Here is a 17,159-nt window from a genome sequence, read left to right as displayed (position 1 = left end):
TTGTTAGGAGATGTCCTTAGCCCCAGATTATCACGAGCAAGATACAGCCAAAGAAAACCCTGCTAGCCAGAGATGCTGCTGTTTTGCACTTTCTACTGAAAGCCGACACTGAGCCCCAATCTGGGAGGAGTGGACGTTGATACAATACGTGTTTGCATTTCGCAGGGAACACGGCCTCCTTGACTTCCGAGAATTACAGTGCTTTGCTGTAAACAGGTATGCAGTGCACTCACTCTGCCTTCGAAAAGCTAGATTTAAGTTTTGCTACTCTATGCTCTCCTAGCATAGTGCAAAGAGGTAGGTTTTAAGGTGGTAGAAATTATCATTTTATTCTTGTTCACAACATGCATTTGTGCAGTTGTAATCACATTCTGTGAGGGTATATTAGAGGTGCTGAGCAATAGGGTGCACCCGTTGAAAGTGTCTTTTTCTTAGTGAGGTTTGTGTATTGAAGAGAACGAAAAAGGTTTCTGATCAGCATGGTGTACCTGGATCCCTGTTTAGGGACTGTTAGTAACCCAGAAGCATTTACCAAAGTCCAACTATGTATTGGGTGAGGTTCTATGGAACTTCAAAACACTGTTGTAGTATTCTAGATTATAGAATGTAGATATTAGAATGAGGTTAGGTCATGGGAATGTTGGGGTTATGAGAGTGGCGGTTTGGAGCGGACTGGTTGTGCCACCTGATTGCTCCCTTGTGGATGTTAAGCTGTACTTCAATTTGGAATTAATCTTGTTACCTGGACCTGGGTCATTCTACTCATTTACCACAACTGTCTCTTATAATCAAGCGTTAATGTATTGAATGAAGTGTATTCATGTCACCCGTGGGTGTGAAAGTAAACCTTGGAGATGAGATAGACTCAGTGTTGTATATTATTAATTTATTCTCTATGATCATTTTCTCTATGCTCCTGTTCTGAGTTCTAGATTTTAGATGGCTCTGACTCTGAGTATTCTGGATGAGTCAGTTCTGTGCCTGGCCAGCGAGCGTTAGGCAGACTGTTGTTCCTGGCTCCATTAAATACTGCACAACTACGACTTCTGAAGCGTGTGTGTGAAGTCATTTACTACAATTTTTGGCGACGCTTACCTGGTGCTGGCCAGAAGATTATTGGAGGTTTGTGCAGCGGTGGAGTGGAGTCGGACATCTCTCGCTAGAAGTCCAGTGGTTCAACAGCAGTTCCTGCGCTCAAAAATCGAATCTGCGGTGTGCAGAGCATCGTCGGTGGAAATATCGACTTGTGAAGAATTTGGGTATTTTTGTAGAGGAGACAAGATCGTGTTTGGCTGACCCAGCTCCCACGGACCGTGAGTAGCTCGCGCTGCTTGAATCCCGACAACATTCTACACGCGCACAGCTCTCCTACGCGTCTCGCGTCTCTAGCTTGTGACGTGTACACGCTGTACACTTTGTGACATGTAGACGCTGTGTGTCAAGCTGCGCTCCAAGCCTCACTTTGAATTCCGGCCATTTTAAGTGGTTTGGCTGTGTTTAACGTCTCACACGTCGTCTGTGAGCTTTCAACAGTGAAGTTTATTTGCATTACCTGAGAGGTACGTCTCCTTCATCCAAATTATGAACAGTTGTTTAATGTGATCGCGTTTTAACGCGCATCCTTTAAAAAAAAAAAAAGGAAATTGTGCAACCTATGAGACAACAATTAGCAAGGTGTTGTATGTCATAACCAATTCGTAGCGTTTTTACAAATTTGGTTGTTCTTCATTATATAATGGCCCAACAAGTCAATGTGTCTGTCAACATAACATTACCTCCTCCCTTTTTAAGTGAAGTTGGTAATCCTCAAATCCCATGGGAAGACTGGTTTATTATTTTTGACAACTATTTAGAGGCTTTAGATGGGCAAGAATTCTCTGCTAAAAGGAAAAAAGCTATACTCCTTAGTACTCTGGGAAAAGAAGGACAAAGAATCTTTAGATTTTTGCCCATAGCCTTGCAAGCCAATGGTCAACCTTTACCTGATGAATACAAATAAGCCATTACTAGACTGGAAGTAAGATTTGCAAAGGAAGAAAATCTAGTAATGAGCCGATATAAATTTTACACCCAACACCAGAGAGAGTCTGAATCCATTGATGAATTTGTAGCACGCTTAAGAGAATTATCTATTAATTGCAAATTCGGGGCCATGAATGATGAACTTATAAGGGATCAATTAATCGTACAATGCAAAAACAAAAAGATTCAAGAGCGACTATGGGCTGCGAAGAATCCTACTTTGAAGGCAGCTATTGATCTTGCAAAAGTAATTGAACAATCTGAAGATTGTATGAAGGTTATTGACTCTCATAAAAAAATGAATGCACAACAAGATATTTCAGAAGTCTCGGGAAAAAAAAAAAAAACAGTGTGTGAGCATTGTGAGGATGGTGCTGTGGCAGTAGTAAAGAACAGAAACAAATTTGTTCTTAAAAAGAGTACACCTAATAACAGACAATGCTCAAGATGTGGGAGTTTCAGTCACTCTTCTGAGGCTAGATTTTGCTTTGCAGCGAACAAGGAGTGTTTGAATTGTGGACGGTTAGGACATTTCTCAAAAATGTGCAAACTAAAAAACAAGCAAAGAGTCGCAGTTGTTGATGAATACTTATGGGAAGATGTAAGAGAAAGAGACAAACTGTTAGTAGTAAATGATGTGGATGTAGTTGGAGATGAGAAGAGACTCAACAGACCGAAAGCTCTCTTCTACATAGATGGTCAAGAAGTGTCCTTGATGGTAGACACTGGTTCTCGCTACACCATCATACCTCAAGGTCTATTCAAGAGCATATGGAGAGAGAAACTTGTTTTGCCTGGTGACATTTCTCCTACTGGCTTTCAAGGGGGGAAAATTGACATTCTGGGTTATTTTAATGCTATAATCATTTTTCAGAATAGATCTACTTTTGGGAAGGTTTATGTCTCGATTGATGGGCCACCCATCTTGGGTTGGGTACATCAATACGATTTGTACATTGTCATAAATCCAAGAGCTAAGAACCAGGTGATGGTTGTGGAAGATGAAAGTATGGAAACCATTTTACAAGAATTTAAGGCTGTCTTTGATGAAGAGTTAGGAGAATTAAAAGGGTACTCTCATCTTATTAAATTGAAAAAAACAGTGTTCCTGTACAACATAAATTGAGGAGAGTACCTTTGTCTATTAGAGATTAAGTCAAATCTCTGATTAATGATATGTTACAGAGCGGTGTGATTGAGCCAGTTGAAGCCTCTCCATGGGTTTCTCCTGTGGTCGTTTCGAGAAAACCTGATGGAAAATTGAGGTTCTGTGTCGACCTCAGGTCTTTGAATAAGTGTGTAATTGCCGATACCTTTCCTTTACCTAATATAGGTGAAATGGTGTCCACTCTTCAGGGTGCTAAGTTTTTCTCTAAGCTTGACCTGAAGAGTGCATACCATCAGGTTAAGTTACACATTTCTTCAAGACCACTCACTGCTTTTATAACATCAGAGGGCATTTTCCAATTTACACGGCTTCCCTTTGGACTAATTTCGGCAGCCAGTGTTTTCCAAAGGATGGTGAGTGAAATTTTCAGAGGTATACGCAATGTTGTTTTCTTCCAAGATGACATATTGCTTTTTGGGGATACTGAAGCAAGCCACAATCGTGTACTCAAAGATGTTTTGCGTAGGTTATGTGACACTGGCCTCACTTTGCGCAAGGAGAAGTGTTCTTTTCTTGTGCAAAGCATAGAGTATTTAGGGCATGAGATCTCAGCTGAAGGGGTTAGACCTAAAAAAGACCTTCTGGAGGCAATACGTCTTGCTCCCAGTCCTGTAGACAAAGATCAGTTACACTCCTTCATGGGCTTGATCGAATACTATTCGAAGTTTGTTGAAAAATTCTCTGAGAAAACTATAACTTTAAGGGAACTACTCAAGAAAGGTTGTAAATTTGTATGGTGTAATGAGCAAGAAACTTGCTTCAAGAATATCAAGGAGGACATTTGTAGTGCTGGTATTCTTGCATCCTTCGATACTAGTAAAACGTCTATTCTTATGGTTGATGCCAGTGCATCTGGAATTGGGGCTGTTTTGTTACAAAAGCACCAAAGTGGTGTTCGTCCTATTGCCTTTGCTTCACGTTCCCTCTCTATCTCAGAAAAAAATTATTCTGTTATCGAGAAGGAGGCTTTAGCTGCGGCTTGGGGTACGCATTACTTTCGTAATTACTTGTGGGGTACTAAGTTTTGTTTAAAAACTGATCATAAGCCTCTTGTTCGCATCTTTTCACCTGGTGGATGCAGTTCTGGATCTCCTAGACTTGCTAGGCTTGCTGCGAAGTTACAGGAGTATCAATTTGATATTTCTCATTTGCAGGGTTGGAGAAACTTTCAGGCAGATTGCCTGTCAAGACTCTCTGTTCCTGTGACTACTGCTGGTGTGTGTTTTAGCCTTGACAACACTGACTCTAATGTGGCTTGGATTGATGACGTTGTTCATCTTGGCGAGGGTTCATTCTCAAAAGAGGAGTGGGTTAGTGCTATGTCTAGTGACTGCGTTCTGAAGGAAGTTATCCAGTTGATGAAAACTGGGTCCAGGAGGGAAAGTTGGGTGGGTGTTAATGCTAGACCATATTTGAAGGTAATTGATGAATTATCTTTGTGTGGTGATTTTATCTTACTACGTGGGGAAAGATTCATTCCACCTTCCTCTCTAAGATCTAAATTAGTTGGTCTTGCACATGTGGGTCACCTGGGTCATACACTTACTCAACAACGCTTAAAGGCAAATTTTTGGTGGCCAGGAATGGACTCTCAGGTCTCTCCTTGGATCGAGTCTTGTTCCTTCTGCAAAGAGAGTGAAAAGAGATTGAAAATTGCGGTTGATTCCAAACCTGGGAAGTTGTCCAATCCGAATCTTCCTTGGCATACTTTGTGTATTGATTTTATTGGTCCTATGGGCGAATTACCTCCCTCACAGAGATTTGCCATCGTGTCTATTGACCTTTTTAGCAAATGGCTCTCTGTAGAATTTTTAAAGGATATTACTACTGAAACTACCATTCAACATTTGAAGTCTGTTTTTCAACAGGAAGGGTTTCCTAGTGTGTTAGTTACTGACAATGGCACACAGTTTGTGTCTCATGCCATGTGTTCTTTTTTGAGAGCTTATGGGATCACACATCATAGGACTTCCTTTTACAATCCGCAGGGGAATGGTTTGTGTGAGCGCTTAAACAGACTTGTTAAAGGTACCATTCAGATGGCTCTCACTCAGAGCATGAATGTTAATGACCTAATCCAAGACATGGTCTATGCTTATCGTACTACGTGTCATGGTCTAAGTATTAAATCACCTTTTGAGATCATGCGTGGAAGAGTCCCAAGCACCAAATTGACACCATCATGGCTCAAAAGGTTAATCTCTGATGATCATTTTAGTGTTGATGTTGATAATTCACCAGTTTCTTTGAAAATTAGCAAAGGTGATCTTGTTAAAGTTAAGCCTGGGAGAATTACTGGTGGGTTATCCAAGTTTCGTGGCCCTTTTGTTGTTAAGAACGTTTTTCCACAATATGTTACTCTTTCTAACGGTGAAAGGTGGAATTTACGGAGGGTGGCTCTTTATCAGAAGGGTAAAGGCTGCAATTTTCAAGAAAATGTAAACAATGAAGGGAATAGTGGGTACATGTTCTCTTCTTTTGATGATTCTTCAAGTTTTTCCAACTCTTGTCATTTACCTCATTCCAGGCAGGGTGATGGTGGTGGTGATGCTACGGAATCTCTACTTAGCAGTGGCACTACTAACTCCACTATTCCTGGCATTGCTTCCAATCCTGCTTGTGTCAGAAGTTCAAGGTACCGTAGGCCACCTTTGTATCTTGATGATTTTTACTGTGATTAACTGACTTGTTTTCTTTCCTTTCTGTTCATTTGCTTTGTTTTATTTTAAAGAAGGGAAATGTGTTGTATATTATTTATTTATTCTCTATGATCATTTTCTCTATGCTCCTGTTCTGAGTTCTAGATTTTAGATGGCTCTGACTCTGAGTATTCTGGATGAGTCAGTTCTGTGCCTGGCCAGCGAGCGTTAGGCAGACTGTTGTTCCTGGCTCCATTAAATACTGCACAAATACGACTTCTGAAGCGTGTGTGTGAAGTCATTTACTACACAGCTTACGTAATGTAGTTCCCTGTTTACCCTTTCATAAGTCCACATCAAAATGAGTGACCACCATCAATAAATGAAAGTCATAAATATTCAAAGGTATTTACTTTGCATCAATTTAATGTACTACCACAAATCAGAGTAAACCAGCAAAAAAGGATCACAAACATTTTTTGATGCTAAATAAGTCCAGCTTCTACCATAGTGCCCACACTGGACCTGTGTGAAAAACATACGACATTGTAGTGCACAAAGCATCTAAAGAGACAATTAATTGCTGTGAATATATGAAATCCAGTGCAGAGAATATGTGCATTGCTAATAGCCCAGTTAATAGATAGTGAGAATTTAATGAAGATATCTCTGGGCCCCAACGCATGTACAGAGTTTTGAGCTGGAAAAAACCTTAATGTGGACAGGGCCACTCTCACTCACTCACTCTTATAACTACTGCTCCAAATACAGGTCAATACAACTATTAACATGTGTAAACATGACTGTTTCCCTCTCATTGCCAATATTGCTTCGTCAATACATAAAATGAACATTACTGAAAAGTAATCATGCAGATAAGCTAGATTACAAAATGATGTAGCACACACAATTAAAATTTATGTTTATAGTGCAACAAAATGTACCTTTCGCTGAGCTGTGGTGACAGCTGGGTCGGATCTGTAGACTGATTTTGCTGCTTCTTCTCAACTGCGAATTAGATAAAGGTTTTAAAAGGTTTGTAGCAGGCAAGGCAATAGGGTTTACAGAAAGCCTTCTGAGGACAATGCTCTTCCACCTTTATTAAATCTTTCCTTATTTAATTTTATATCAGTCTTTAAATACCTTTGTTGCACTCATTATGCAAGTAGTCTTTTGTGAGATTTAGAGCAATGTATATATAGATTTAATAAAATTACCTTTGATAAGTTCCTGTTGTTTTGTCAAAATTGTTCTTATTTCATTTAACCAAGCCATCTTCTGATCCACTGTTGGACTCTAAAAAAAAGAATGACTGATTTCTTAATATGTGAATATTCCAGGTTAGTCAAACATCTATTAAGCACTATCTAATTCAAAGCAGACTATATTCAGTCTCTAGTCAGACGTCCTTGGCCAGGCCAATGCCTACTGTAATTAAGTGTGACAATTATGGTTGCCAAAGAGTTCATACACCCCCAAGATGCACTGTGCAGACTAGGTATTACCAAACAAAGCAGAGAGGTAATAAAACAGCCTTGTCTCCTAATCTGCAGAAATAATATAACCCAGGAAACAATCAAATATCTTGTTAATAGTCTCGTAAATTATTTCTTTGATGTATTAGTTTAAAAATATTTTGGCTTATTAAGTACGAAATGCAATTAGACAGTTGCAATGCATACCATTTCCAAATTTTAGCCTTATGAATATCAATCAAAGCAACGTTCCTTAAAATGTTTCATCATTTTCATGTTTTCTGTAATATTCTTAAAACTGAGTTTAGTCAATCTTCAAAGAGGACTATAAACTAATTGCAGAATGGAAATGTCATCTCTTACAGCAAACTAACAATTTGCTATTCCAGGTGCAGCAAATTAGCCCTAAGTGTTGATAAAAGTCAAACTGAAAGGCTGAAGCATGAGAGAAGCCAAAGACTTTATCAATCAACATTTGCAAAGTGCAACACTGTCACCCCTAGAGGTATCTGGACATTGAGGATTCAATGATTCTGTTTCTGTTGAAAAAGTCAAGTCTTGAGTCTCTTTCTGAAGTCTGCCAGGGAGGGTGGTGTTCGGGTTGGAAGGGCAGGTTGTTTCAGATCTTGGCGGCATTATCGGAGAAGGATCTGCACCCGCTGCGACTGATGCAGGGAATGAGGGCAAGGATGAGTGAGGCGGAATATAGAGGTCTGTAGGTTGATGGAAATTCAGTCGATGGTTGATGTAGGATGGTCCTTCATTGCTAATGATTTGTAGGTGTGTGTGAGGATCTTGAACTGCCATGTCTTCTGGATGGGGGAGCCAGTGGAGTCTGGGAGGTGGGAGGGTGATGTGTGACCATTTGGGAACGTTCAGGATGAGTCCCGCTGCCGCGTTCTGTATGGGCTGGAGTCTTCTGGGTGGAGATGCCGGCGTAGAGACCTCTACCGTAGTCGAGGCGGCTAGTGACGAGGGCCTGAGTGACAGTCTTTCTAGTGTTGATTGGGATCCATCTAAAGATTCTGTGGAGCATGCAAAGAGTGCAGAAGCAGAAGAAAGTGACTGTGTTTACTTGGTGTTTCATGGTCAGTTGGCTGTCGAGGACAATCACCAGGTTACATGCATGGTCTGTTGGTGTAGGGGTTGGCCAAAGTTCAGCTGCCACCAGCTATGGTCCAATGCGGAGGTGTTGATCCCAAAAATCAGTACCTCTGTCTTGTTGGAGTTTAGTTTGCGGTAGCTGTTTCTCAACCAGGTGGCTATGTTGGTCATGATGCTGGAGAAATTTGTTTTGACGTTGGTGGGGTCCTCGGTGAGCGAGAGGATAAGTTGAGTGTCATCTGCAAAGGAGATTATGTTGACGCAATGGGATCTGACGATGTCTCTGAGGGGGGCCATGTAGGTTTTGAATAGGTGGGGTGATGATCCTTGTGGTATGCCACCTATGATGCTCTTGGGTGCTGAGGTGAAGGGAGGCAGCCAGATACTCTGCATGCATCATGTAAGGAAGGAGGCAATCCACTTGAGGGCATCATGCTGCATGCCGATGCTGTAGAGTCTGTTCATGAGGTTGTTGTGGGAGATGGCGTTGAAAGCAACAGAGGTCAAGGAGGATCGGGGCCACAATTTATTTGTGGTCGAGGAGAGGTCTGATGAAATATGTGGCAGCAATCAGTGTGTTCTCAGTGCTATGGTTGGCATGGAATAAAGATTGTGAGGCATCCAGTAGGTGGGTATGTTCCAGGAATTTGGTGAGTTGCTGGCTTTCTCAAGTACTTTGATATTGGGTAAGGGTGCAGGGAGATAGATACGCAACATGGCCTAGCTAGGAAATTGGGGTACTAGTTGCGGGGGTAAAACCATACCCATTCAGCAACCATAATTCTTGTCAGGCTCAAACACAAGGAAACCCCAAATGAACCTGTGCTTAACACTCTCTGGTAGTATGGCACAAGAGCAATCTGTAATGTATGAATGCAGCCTTTCAAACGGTAGTAAAGTGAAAATACCACACAAGAAGAATCGCACACCAACTTTGAAACAGAGTAAAATTGAATACGTTATTTGAGACCAAAATGACAAAAATACAATTAGTAGAACCGGAGATATGCACTTTTAAATGTTTAGATAAAAACAGAGCTAAAACGCCCAAAGGCCCAACTGTGGTTAACAGGTCACGCCAAAAGAGGACAAAGTCAAACGATCAGGCTGACTTTGGAGCACAGGCCAGCCACAGAGATCAAGTTTGCCTCGCTAAACAAAGTATCTTATGAGCTTGGTGAATGATCTGCGCAGCTTTGCGAGGCTCACGTTGTCCAGAGTCAAGTTACGATGAAGCTGTGTGGCGAGGCTCTGTGGGGGCTTTGCGTTGCTCTGCATTGGTTCCAGTGAGCTATGTAATGAAGCGGGGAGGGGCTTTGCATTGGTGTGCATTGATTCTGATGAGGCTGGCAGCTGTGCAGCAAAGCTTTGTGCAGCTTGACATCCATTCTGATAAGGCTGGGTGCTGTGTGGCTAGACTTGGCGAGGCTTCATGTCGCTTTGTTTTGGTTTTGATGGGGAAAACAGCTGGGTCCCGGGCAGGTATGGCACTACTCACAGAAGGCAGAGTCCATGTGCAGGGTTCAAGGTGGCTGGAGCCTTTCATGTCCTGAGGCTCTGATCAGGAGGCCCGCTAGGTAGCCCTTTGAGTCACTCGGGTGGTTCTGGCTTCTATATGCAGGTCCAGTCCTTCTCACTCAAGATGCAGGGCAGCGAATTAGCAGTCCTTCTTGCAGCAGAGCAGCACAGCAGTTCTTCTGAGTCTTCCACAGGTCCAGAAGGGTATTGAGGAAGTGGGTCTGTTAGTCCAATATTTATACTGGGTGGGAGCTTTGAAGTAGGAGACATTTCTAGAGGTTTCCACCCCCAAAGGTGCTTAGAATTCCTTTCCTCCATGCCCTAGCCCCAGCTTGTCTGGGGGCACAAAAGACTAATGTGAAACCCTTCGTGAGTGTGCAAGGGAAGGGCCTCTGCTACGTTCAAGTGTGGTAGGTGACAGCTCCTCTCCCTGATCAAGTCAAAGATGGCCCATACTGCCAACACCTATTCCCCCCAAACTGTTAACATCAAATTGTTAAAACAGGAAAATGGCAACTTACTAAAAGTGGCATTTTCAGAATGGCGACTTAAAATTCAACTTTACCATTGAAGAGGGTTTTAAATGACAATTCCTTAGACAGCAAACTCGACATGCCTTCTTGCTTCCAATTGTTAAATGTAATAAAGTAACCATTGTTATACTATGGAAGAAATAGGCCTTTAGGCAGTGAAAAAATTCTTTTAGTAGTTTTTCAAAATGCGATGCAGTGCGCGCTACGAAATTCGTTTTAGTAATTACATTGTTTATTTACCTGCAGTTATCAATATGCCGGTTTTTAGCACCCCCCACCCTGCCCCTCCCCCTCCCTGCCTTCCTGCCCCACCGTAACTCCCTCCACCAGCCGCGGCTGGTCATATACCGATCAAGATGTGCTAAGTCTGGGTGGGGAGTCTGGGTGGGGGAGGGGGGGAAGATATTGTTGAGAGTTTGACTTTATAATTGTGTGGAGCAATGGACTAATGGAAAAAGACGCACAGACTCTTAGATATCTTTTAATTCTTTCATCTCTAGATTAGTGGGAATATCAACAGGTAAATTAAAATTGCCATGTACCATGACATTATTGGATTGGGCAAAACGAAGAAGGAGAGTTTCCTGGAGAGAGAGAGAGTAGAAAGCTATTTGCATGGCCTGGAGATCTGTAAACTAGGGCAAGTTTAAGAGAAGACTGATGGGATGGCCAATCGATAAGGGAAAGGAAAGGATTCCCAGTCTTGAGGAAATTCAATCTTTCAATATACCACAGGGAAAGAAGATTTGTAAATAAGCAGAATTCCTGCTCCAGGGCGGTTGGTATGAATAGAGTGACCGATAAGGTAGCTTTGAGGAACATCCAGGGGCAGTTACTTAATTAGGGAGCCAGGGATATACCCAGCATCAATTCCTGCCTGAATTGCTGCCTCCATATTTTTTTTTAAATGTTTAATTCACTTAATCTTGAGAGAGTGCGACTCGTGCTCTGCGTGAAGGTTAGGCAAAGCCAGGCACTTTTATAAGTCTCATGGGCTAGAGTGCATGCACCAGCCATCGCAGGTTTTATAGGGCTTACTTGATTTTAGCCCTAGCTCCCGGTGGCTTACAAAACTGTGAGCCACTGTCCCCGATGAAATGAAATGAAATGAAATGAAATGGATTTGTAGAGCGCATGTCTGCCCGGGAGCGTCCCAGCGCTGTAGAACAAGGAATACCAAAGACAGTACCAGCGTCTAGGAGTCCTGGGGGAACAGAAAAGTTTTAAGGAGCTTTGGGAACTTCGGATAGCTCGGCTCCATCTGGATCCTGGGGTGGAAGAGCATTCCACAGGGTCGCTGCGTTCACTGAAAAACGGAGGCCCCCAGTTCGAGTCCGCCTTACTCTCTGAACAATGGCCAAATTGCCATGATCGGAACGAAGCGATCTAGTGGCCTTGAATGGGCAGACAAGATGTCCTAAAATGGGGGGTCCGTTCCCCTGCAGGGACTTGTGAGCAATACATAAGGACTTGAATTTGACCCTTTCACGAATTGGTAACCAATGGAGGGCTTTGAGTGCAGGTCTGGCTGACGATCTGCTGGAAGTGCCAGTAAGCAGTCTTGCTGCCGAGTTCTAGACTCGTTGGAGAATATTAATTGTAGATTCGGGAGCAGCCAAAAAAAGGGCAGTACTGTAATCCAGTCTTGATAGGATCAGTCTCTCAATAAGTAATCTCCTCGAGTGCTCTGGCAATAGGGGAAGAATCTTACGAGCAGAGCGAAGTAACCCTATACAAGTGCCCGCTGTCTTTTTTGCTTGGGTCCTAAATGTAAGATCCTGCTCCAACCAAACCCCCAGACTTTTTAATTCATTCTTTGGGGTGGGTGCAGGTCCCAGACAGGCAGGCCAGATGTTATTTGGTGGCCTAGCAGCATAAGCTCTGTTTTAGCTCCATTCAATTTAAGACGTGAGCCATTCATTCAGGAGTGGATTACTGAGAGACACGAGTGAAGATTTTCCACGCAGTATTTTTCTTGGGAGAGCGAGACGACCAGTTGGGTGTCGTCAGCGTAGGTTTCTATTTTAATTCCAAATGGATTCACCACATCCTCCAGGGGGGCTATATAAGCATTGAACAAGGTAGGGCTCAATGATGAGCCCTGTGGGACCCCACACACGAGGGGGGTTACTTTGGAGCGGTTTGCACCCTCCCAAACCTGGAAGGTTCGGTTCTCCAAATAAGATGTGAGCCATTGCCGGGTTGTACCTGACACTCCCATGTTACTCAGGCGGTGGATTAAGATCTTATGGTCCACCGTGTCGAAGGCTGCACTTAGATCCAGGAGGATCACCATCGTTGATCCCCCTGAATCCAAGATGCATCTTGCCTCCTCCACGACTGCTAATAGGGCAGACTCTGTTCCCTGCCCTGGGCGGAAACCTGTCTGGGAGTTGCGAAGCAGCTTATTACTTTCTAAGAAAGATGAAAGCTGCTGATCGACTATTTTCTCCGCCATCTTGCTTATCCCCGGCAGCAGCGAGATTGGTCAGAAGCTAGCCAACTCGGCGGGATCGAGCTCTGGTTTTTTAAGGAACGCTTTGACCATGGCCCGCTTCCAGCTGGGCGGGACAATTCCCTGAGTCAAGGAGGCATTAAGAAGATCTGTGATTATTGGGGAGATGGTGGCAGTTACCCGATTCATAATATGCATAGGGGCAGGGTCATTGGGAGAACCACTGTTTACGGTGTGCAAAATTTTTAGGAGGTCTTCCTTTGAAATCGGCGCAAATGAATCAAGACAAGGGCCGGGGGAGAGGCTAAAGAGTGAGCTAGGTCAAAGGATTGGTCATTCTGTGGCAGCGTTTTTAGTATATTTTGAATTTGGCTTTCAAAGAAGGCGGCAAATTGATTGCACCTCACTTCCGATGCCTCTTGCACAGTCGGGGGGCTTGGTGCTTTAAGGAGATCTTGAACAATCTTAAATGTCTCTCTAGATGAATTAGAAGAAGTTCTGATTTTCTCCTCATAGTAAGTGGCTTGAGCCAGTTTCCGGGATAATTTGTAGGTCCTCATAGCTGCTCTATACTCGGATTTATTGTGGGAGGCCCAATCTTTTCTCCAAATGCGTTCGGCCTTTTTGCGTATTTTCCTTAGTTCTCGAAGTTCAGGGGTGTACCATGGAGTTTTAAAAACCCTGCTCTTCTTTTCCAGTGTTTTTTAGGAAGGACAGAGTCAAGGGAGCTATTAAGCCAGTTTGAGAGGTTTTTATCCGCCTCTACGGGGTCAGGATCCGAGGGGGGAATTGTCTGCTCCAGTCTGTGAGTCCAGCTTTCCACAGGGAGTTTGGACCACACTCTCTCTAAAGTGCGTGGCGCCTGTATCTGTGGAAGGTCAGTATTAATTTGCCACTCAAATGGGACCAAAAAAGGGTCAGTCCAAGGTAGAGGGAGGGGGGGCCTTGATACCAAAGGTAAAACATTCGTAAATATGGGGTCAAGAAGATGCCCTTTAATATGGGTGGCATCTTCATTTTTTGCTCCAGCTCCAGGGATTTTAACTCAAGCTTAAGATCCATAGTCCCCTTATCACATGGATCATCAAAATGAAAATTGAAATCCCCCAGTAGGATAAAATTGGGTGCGGCTAAGGCGATGGTGTTCTCTAAAAGTGATCCTGTGAATTGACCAGGACTGCCCGGAGGGCGATATATTAGTAGGCCTGATAGTGATTTATTCGGCATAATTTGCAAATTAAAACGAGAGCTTTCGCAGTCATTGACGCACCGCAGCCTCGCTGACTGGAAACTGCCTGGGCGCTTTAAACTTAAGCTCAGGGTTTCCAAGGCTGTTTGTCAATCAGTAAGGCTGCACTGTATACTGTAGTATTCCATGTTTGTACCTCTTGCTGGAAGTGGTTGTTCAAGCTGTCTGTTGAATAAACCCATTGATTTCTACTTGGTCTCCTTGGACTTCATTACAACACAAATTTGGCGACGACCGGGATCTTCAACTATCCATAAGGAATCTACAATTAATTTTTTTCTCAAGAAAAGAACCCGTCTTATTCAAGAATCCTTTCTGATGAAGTCAAGAGATGTTAACAGCGTTCACCTTTACAGCATAAAGAAAAATTAAGGTATTTCTGTTTCGTTTGTGTACAAAGATTGCACCAGCGGCTGTTTACCTCCTTTCTGTGCCCTGATTGCACCAGCGGCAGTTTGTATTCATTGCCTTTATATTACCCTCGTTTAATCAGAGTTGCATTCCCATTTTAACCTCCCAAACTAATCAGCACTGATTTTCTTTCCACTCTGATTTTAACGCGATAAATTTTTGGCAACGCGTTACAATTTTCTGCCTTTTTCTATCTTATTAACTATTAGACCTCATCTGCATCATTTGAAACTTACCAAACGAACGTCTTTTCTTCCACGAGCCCCTCCGTCTTCACGAGCGTCCATTTGCACGACGTCTGCAACTTCTGACTCATCACCACGTTCCTTTTGTCATCACGCACGCAACACGCTCTCGCGTATGCGTCCCAGCAGCCACTTTGTTACTGCACGTTTCCATGGTAACAACCACGATCGTCTTCAAATGACAATCACGATCGTTTTTCAGAAGTTTACTCATCATTAACACCTCGTTTCAAAATTAATTTTATATATTCCTTATTACACAACGTACCTTACTGAATATACTATTATTTCTACATTGTTTTTTAAAAAAAAAAAAAATAAAAAAGAAAGGAAAGAACTGGAAGTGAAAAGACTTAACATTCTCTTGGAATTTCTGCCTCATGGACAACGGTGACTACTTTTATTATTTTATGTAATTCATGTATATGAAACTGTTGATATAACTATTTACAATGTCAAATAATATTCCTTCACCTGCACATTTTTTACCCTCAGAAGGTGATCCAAAAATAGAATGGGATCTTTGGTACCCCACATTTTTGGCTTATGTAGACGTTGTTGAAGAAGATGGGTGCTCTCCTAAAAGGAAATTAGCATTGTTAAAGAATTGTCTGGGTGGTGCCGGCCTTAAAGAATTACAAAGTCTACCTCCCATAGAAAGTACTGGTTCAGGGGATGTAAATGTTTTTGACATTGTCATAAAACAACTAAGTACTAGATTTGGAAGGAAAATTAACGTTGTGATGGAAAGGTTTAAATTTTATTCCAGAGTACAAAAAGACGATGAGTCCATCGAAAATTATGTAGCCGCTTTACGCACTTTAGCTGGGTCCTGTGCTTTTGAAACCATCAATTTTGAACAGGTCTTGAGGGACCAAATTATGATGCGCACTAAAAGCAAAAAGATCCAAGAACGTCTCTGGATGGGTACAGACTCATCACTTAGTGCTGTCCTGAATATCGCCAAAGGCATTGAACAGTCCGAACTATTTGTGAATGTGATTAGAGGTCAAGATGTTAAAAATAAAGTAGTTATCCCTGAAGTCTCGTTAGTTAAAAACTTCAATAATTTTAAAAAGAGTTCTTTTCCTCCAAGAAAAGATTTTTCCGGGAGAGAAAGTAAATTTCCTATTAAAAAGCCTCAGATAATTTGCTATAGGTGTGGTGCTAATGATCACGTAGGCAACTACAGAGGTTGTCCTGCTTGGAATAAGATTTGCATAAAGTGTAAAAAATCTGGTCACTATAGCAAAATGTGTAAGTCTGCTCAAAGAGTAAATTTTTTGTCTTATGAAGAATATGATGATACTGAACAACCTTCTGAGATAAACACTCTGTTATGTGTTGGTGACTCAGAGTGTAAAGGTTTTCCCACTGATATCATCACTATCAATGGTGAGAAAATCTCAATGTTGATTGATTCATGCGCTTGGTATACCATAATCGGCAAGAATGTTTTCAATCGTCACTGGCAATCAACCAAACTATTACCACCAGATGTAAATCCTGGTGGATATACGGGTAAGAAAATTGATATTGAGGGTTACATGTGGGCGGATATCAAATTTAAAGATAGATCCATTAAAGGGAAGGTTTATGTATCCTCCAAAGGGGCATCTATTTTGTGTTGGCCCCATCAATATGACCTTGGCATTAAACTTGACCCCAATGCTTCCCCTCCTGTATATGTAGTCCCTCCTGAAAATGACTTCATTACTCTATTGAAGAATACATTTTCATCCATTTTTTCAGATAATTTGGGAACCTTTATGAATTTTAAACACCGTATCATTCTCAAAGACTCAGCCTTACCCATTCGACATCCCTCTGACTTATCGCGAAAAATTAAAAGGAATTCTTTCGGATTTGGTTGATAAGAAAATCATTGAACCAGTAGAGTCTTCTCCTTGGGTTTCGCCAGTGGTTTTATCACTTAAAAGCAATGGCGAACTCCGTCTGTGTGTTGACCTCCGGAGCTTAAACAAAGAAATCTGGATTGATAGACACCCTTTACCCCATATCCATGAACTCATCTCCACCCTGTCTGGGGCATCGGTATTCTCCACACTAGATCTTACTAGTGCATATCATCAAGTTTTGTTGCATGAGGAGTCAAAATTCTTAACAACCTTCATCACACCGGAAGGAATGTTTCAATATTGCCGCATGCCTTTCGGCTTAGCCAGCACAGCCTCTGTGTTCCAAAGGCTTATGAAAACTGTATTGGAAGGTTGTTTGGGTGCGATTGCATTTCAAGATGATATCCTCATTTACGGCAAGAATCATGAAGAACACGATGCTAACCTTGAAAAAGTTCTAAAGTCTGTCCAAGAGAAAGGT

The 17,159-nt window shown here is 42.3% G+C and overlaps 1 protein-coding gene across 1 annotated transcript in view; it reads right to left on the bottom strand.

The window, feature by feature from the left end:
• MCF2 (MCF.2 cell line derived transforming sequence) overlaps nucleotides 1–17,159 on the bottom strand; it is a 1,062,111-nt gene that overhangs the window by 134,780 nt on the left and 910,172 nt on the right. Inside the window, exons 24-25 of the mRNA XM_078688611.1 lie at nucleotides 7,047–7,125; nucleotides 6,774–6,837 (exon numbers count right to left, since the gene is read on the bottom strand). Of these exons, the coding sequence (XP_078544737.1) occupies nucleotides 6,774–6,837; nucleotides 7,047–7,125 (143 nt within the window). The remainder of the gene's footprint in view (nucleotides 1–6,773; nucleotides 6,838–7,046; nucleotides 7,126–17,159) is intronic.

The sequence above is a fragment of the Lissotriton helveticus genome, chromosome 4_1 (assembly GCF_964261635.1).
Source record: "Lissotriton helveticus chromosome 4_1, aLisHel1.1, whole genome shotgun sequence".
In the NCBI taxonomy this organism is placed as follows: Eukaryota; Metazoa; Chordata; class Amphibia; order Caudata; family Salamandridae; genus Lissotriton; species Lissotriton helveticus.
Note: the sequence above shows the minus strand (reverse complement) of the source record. Positions and strands in the feature narration are given on the sequence as shown.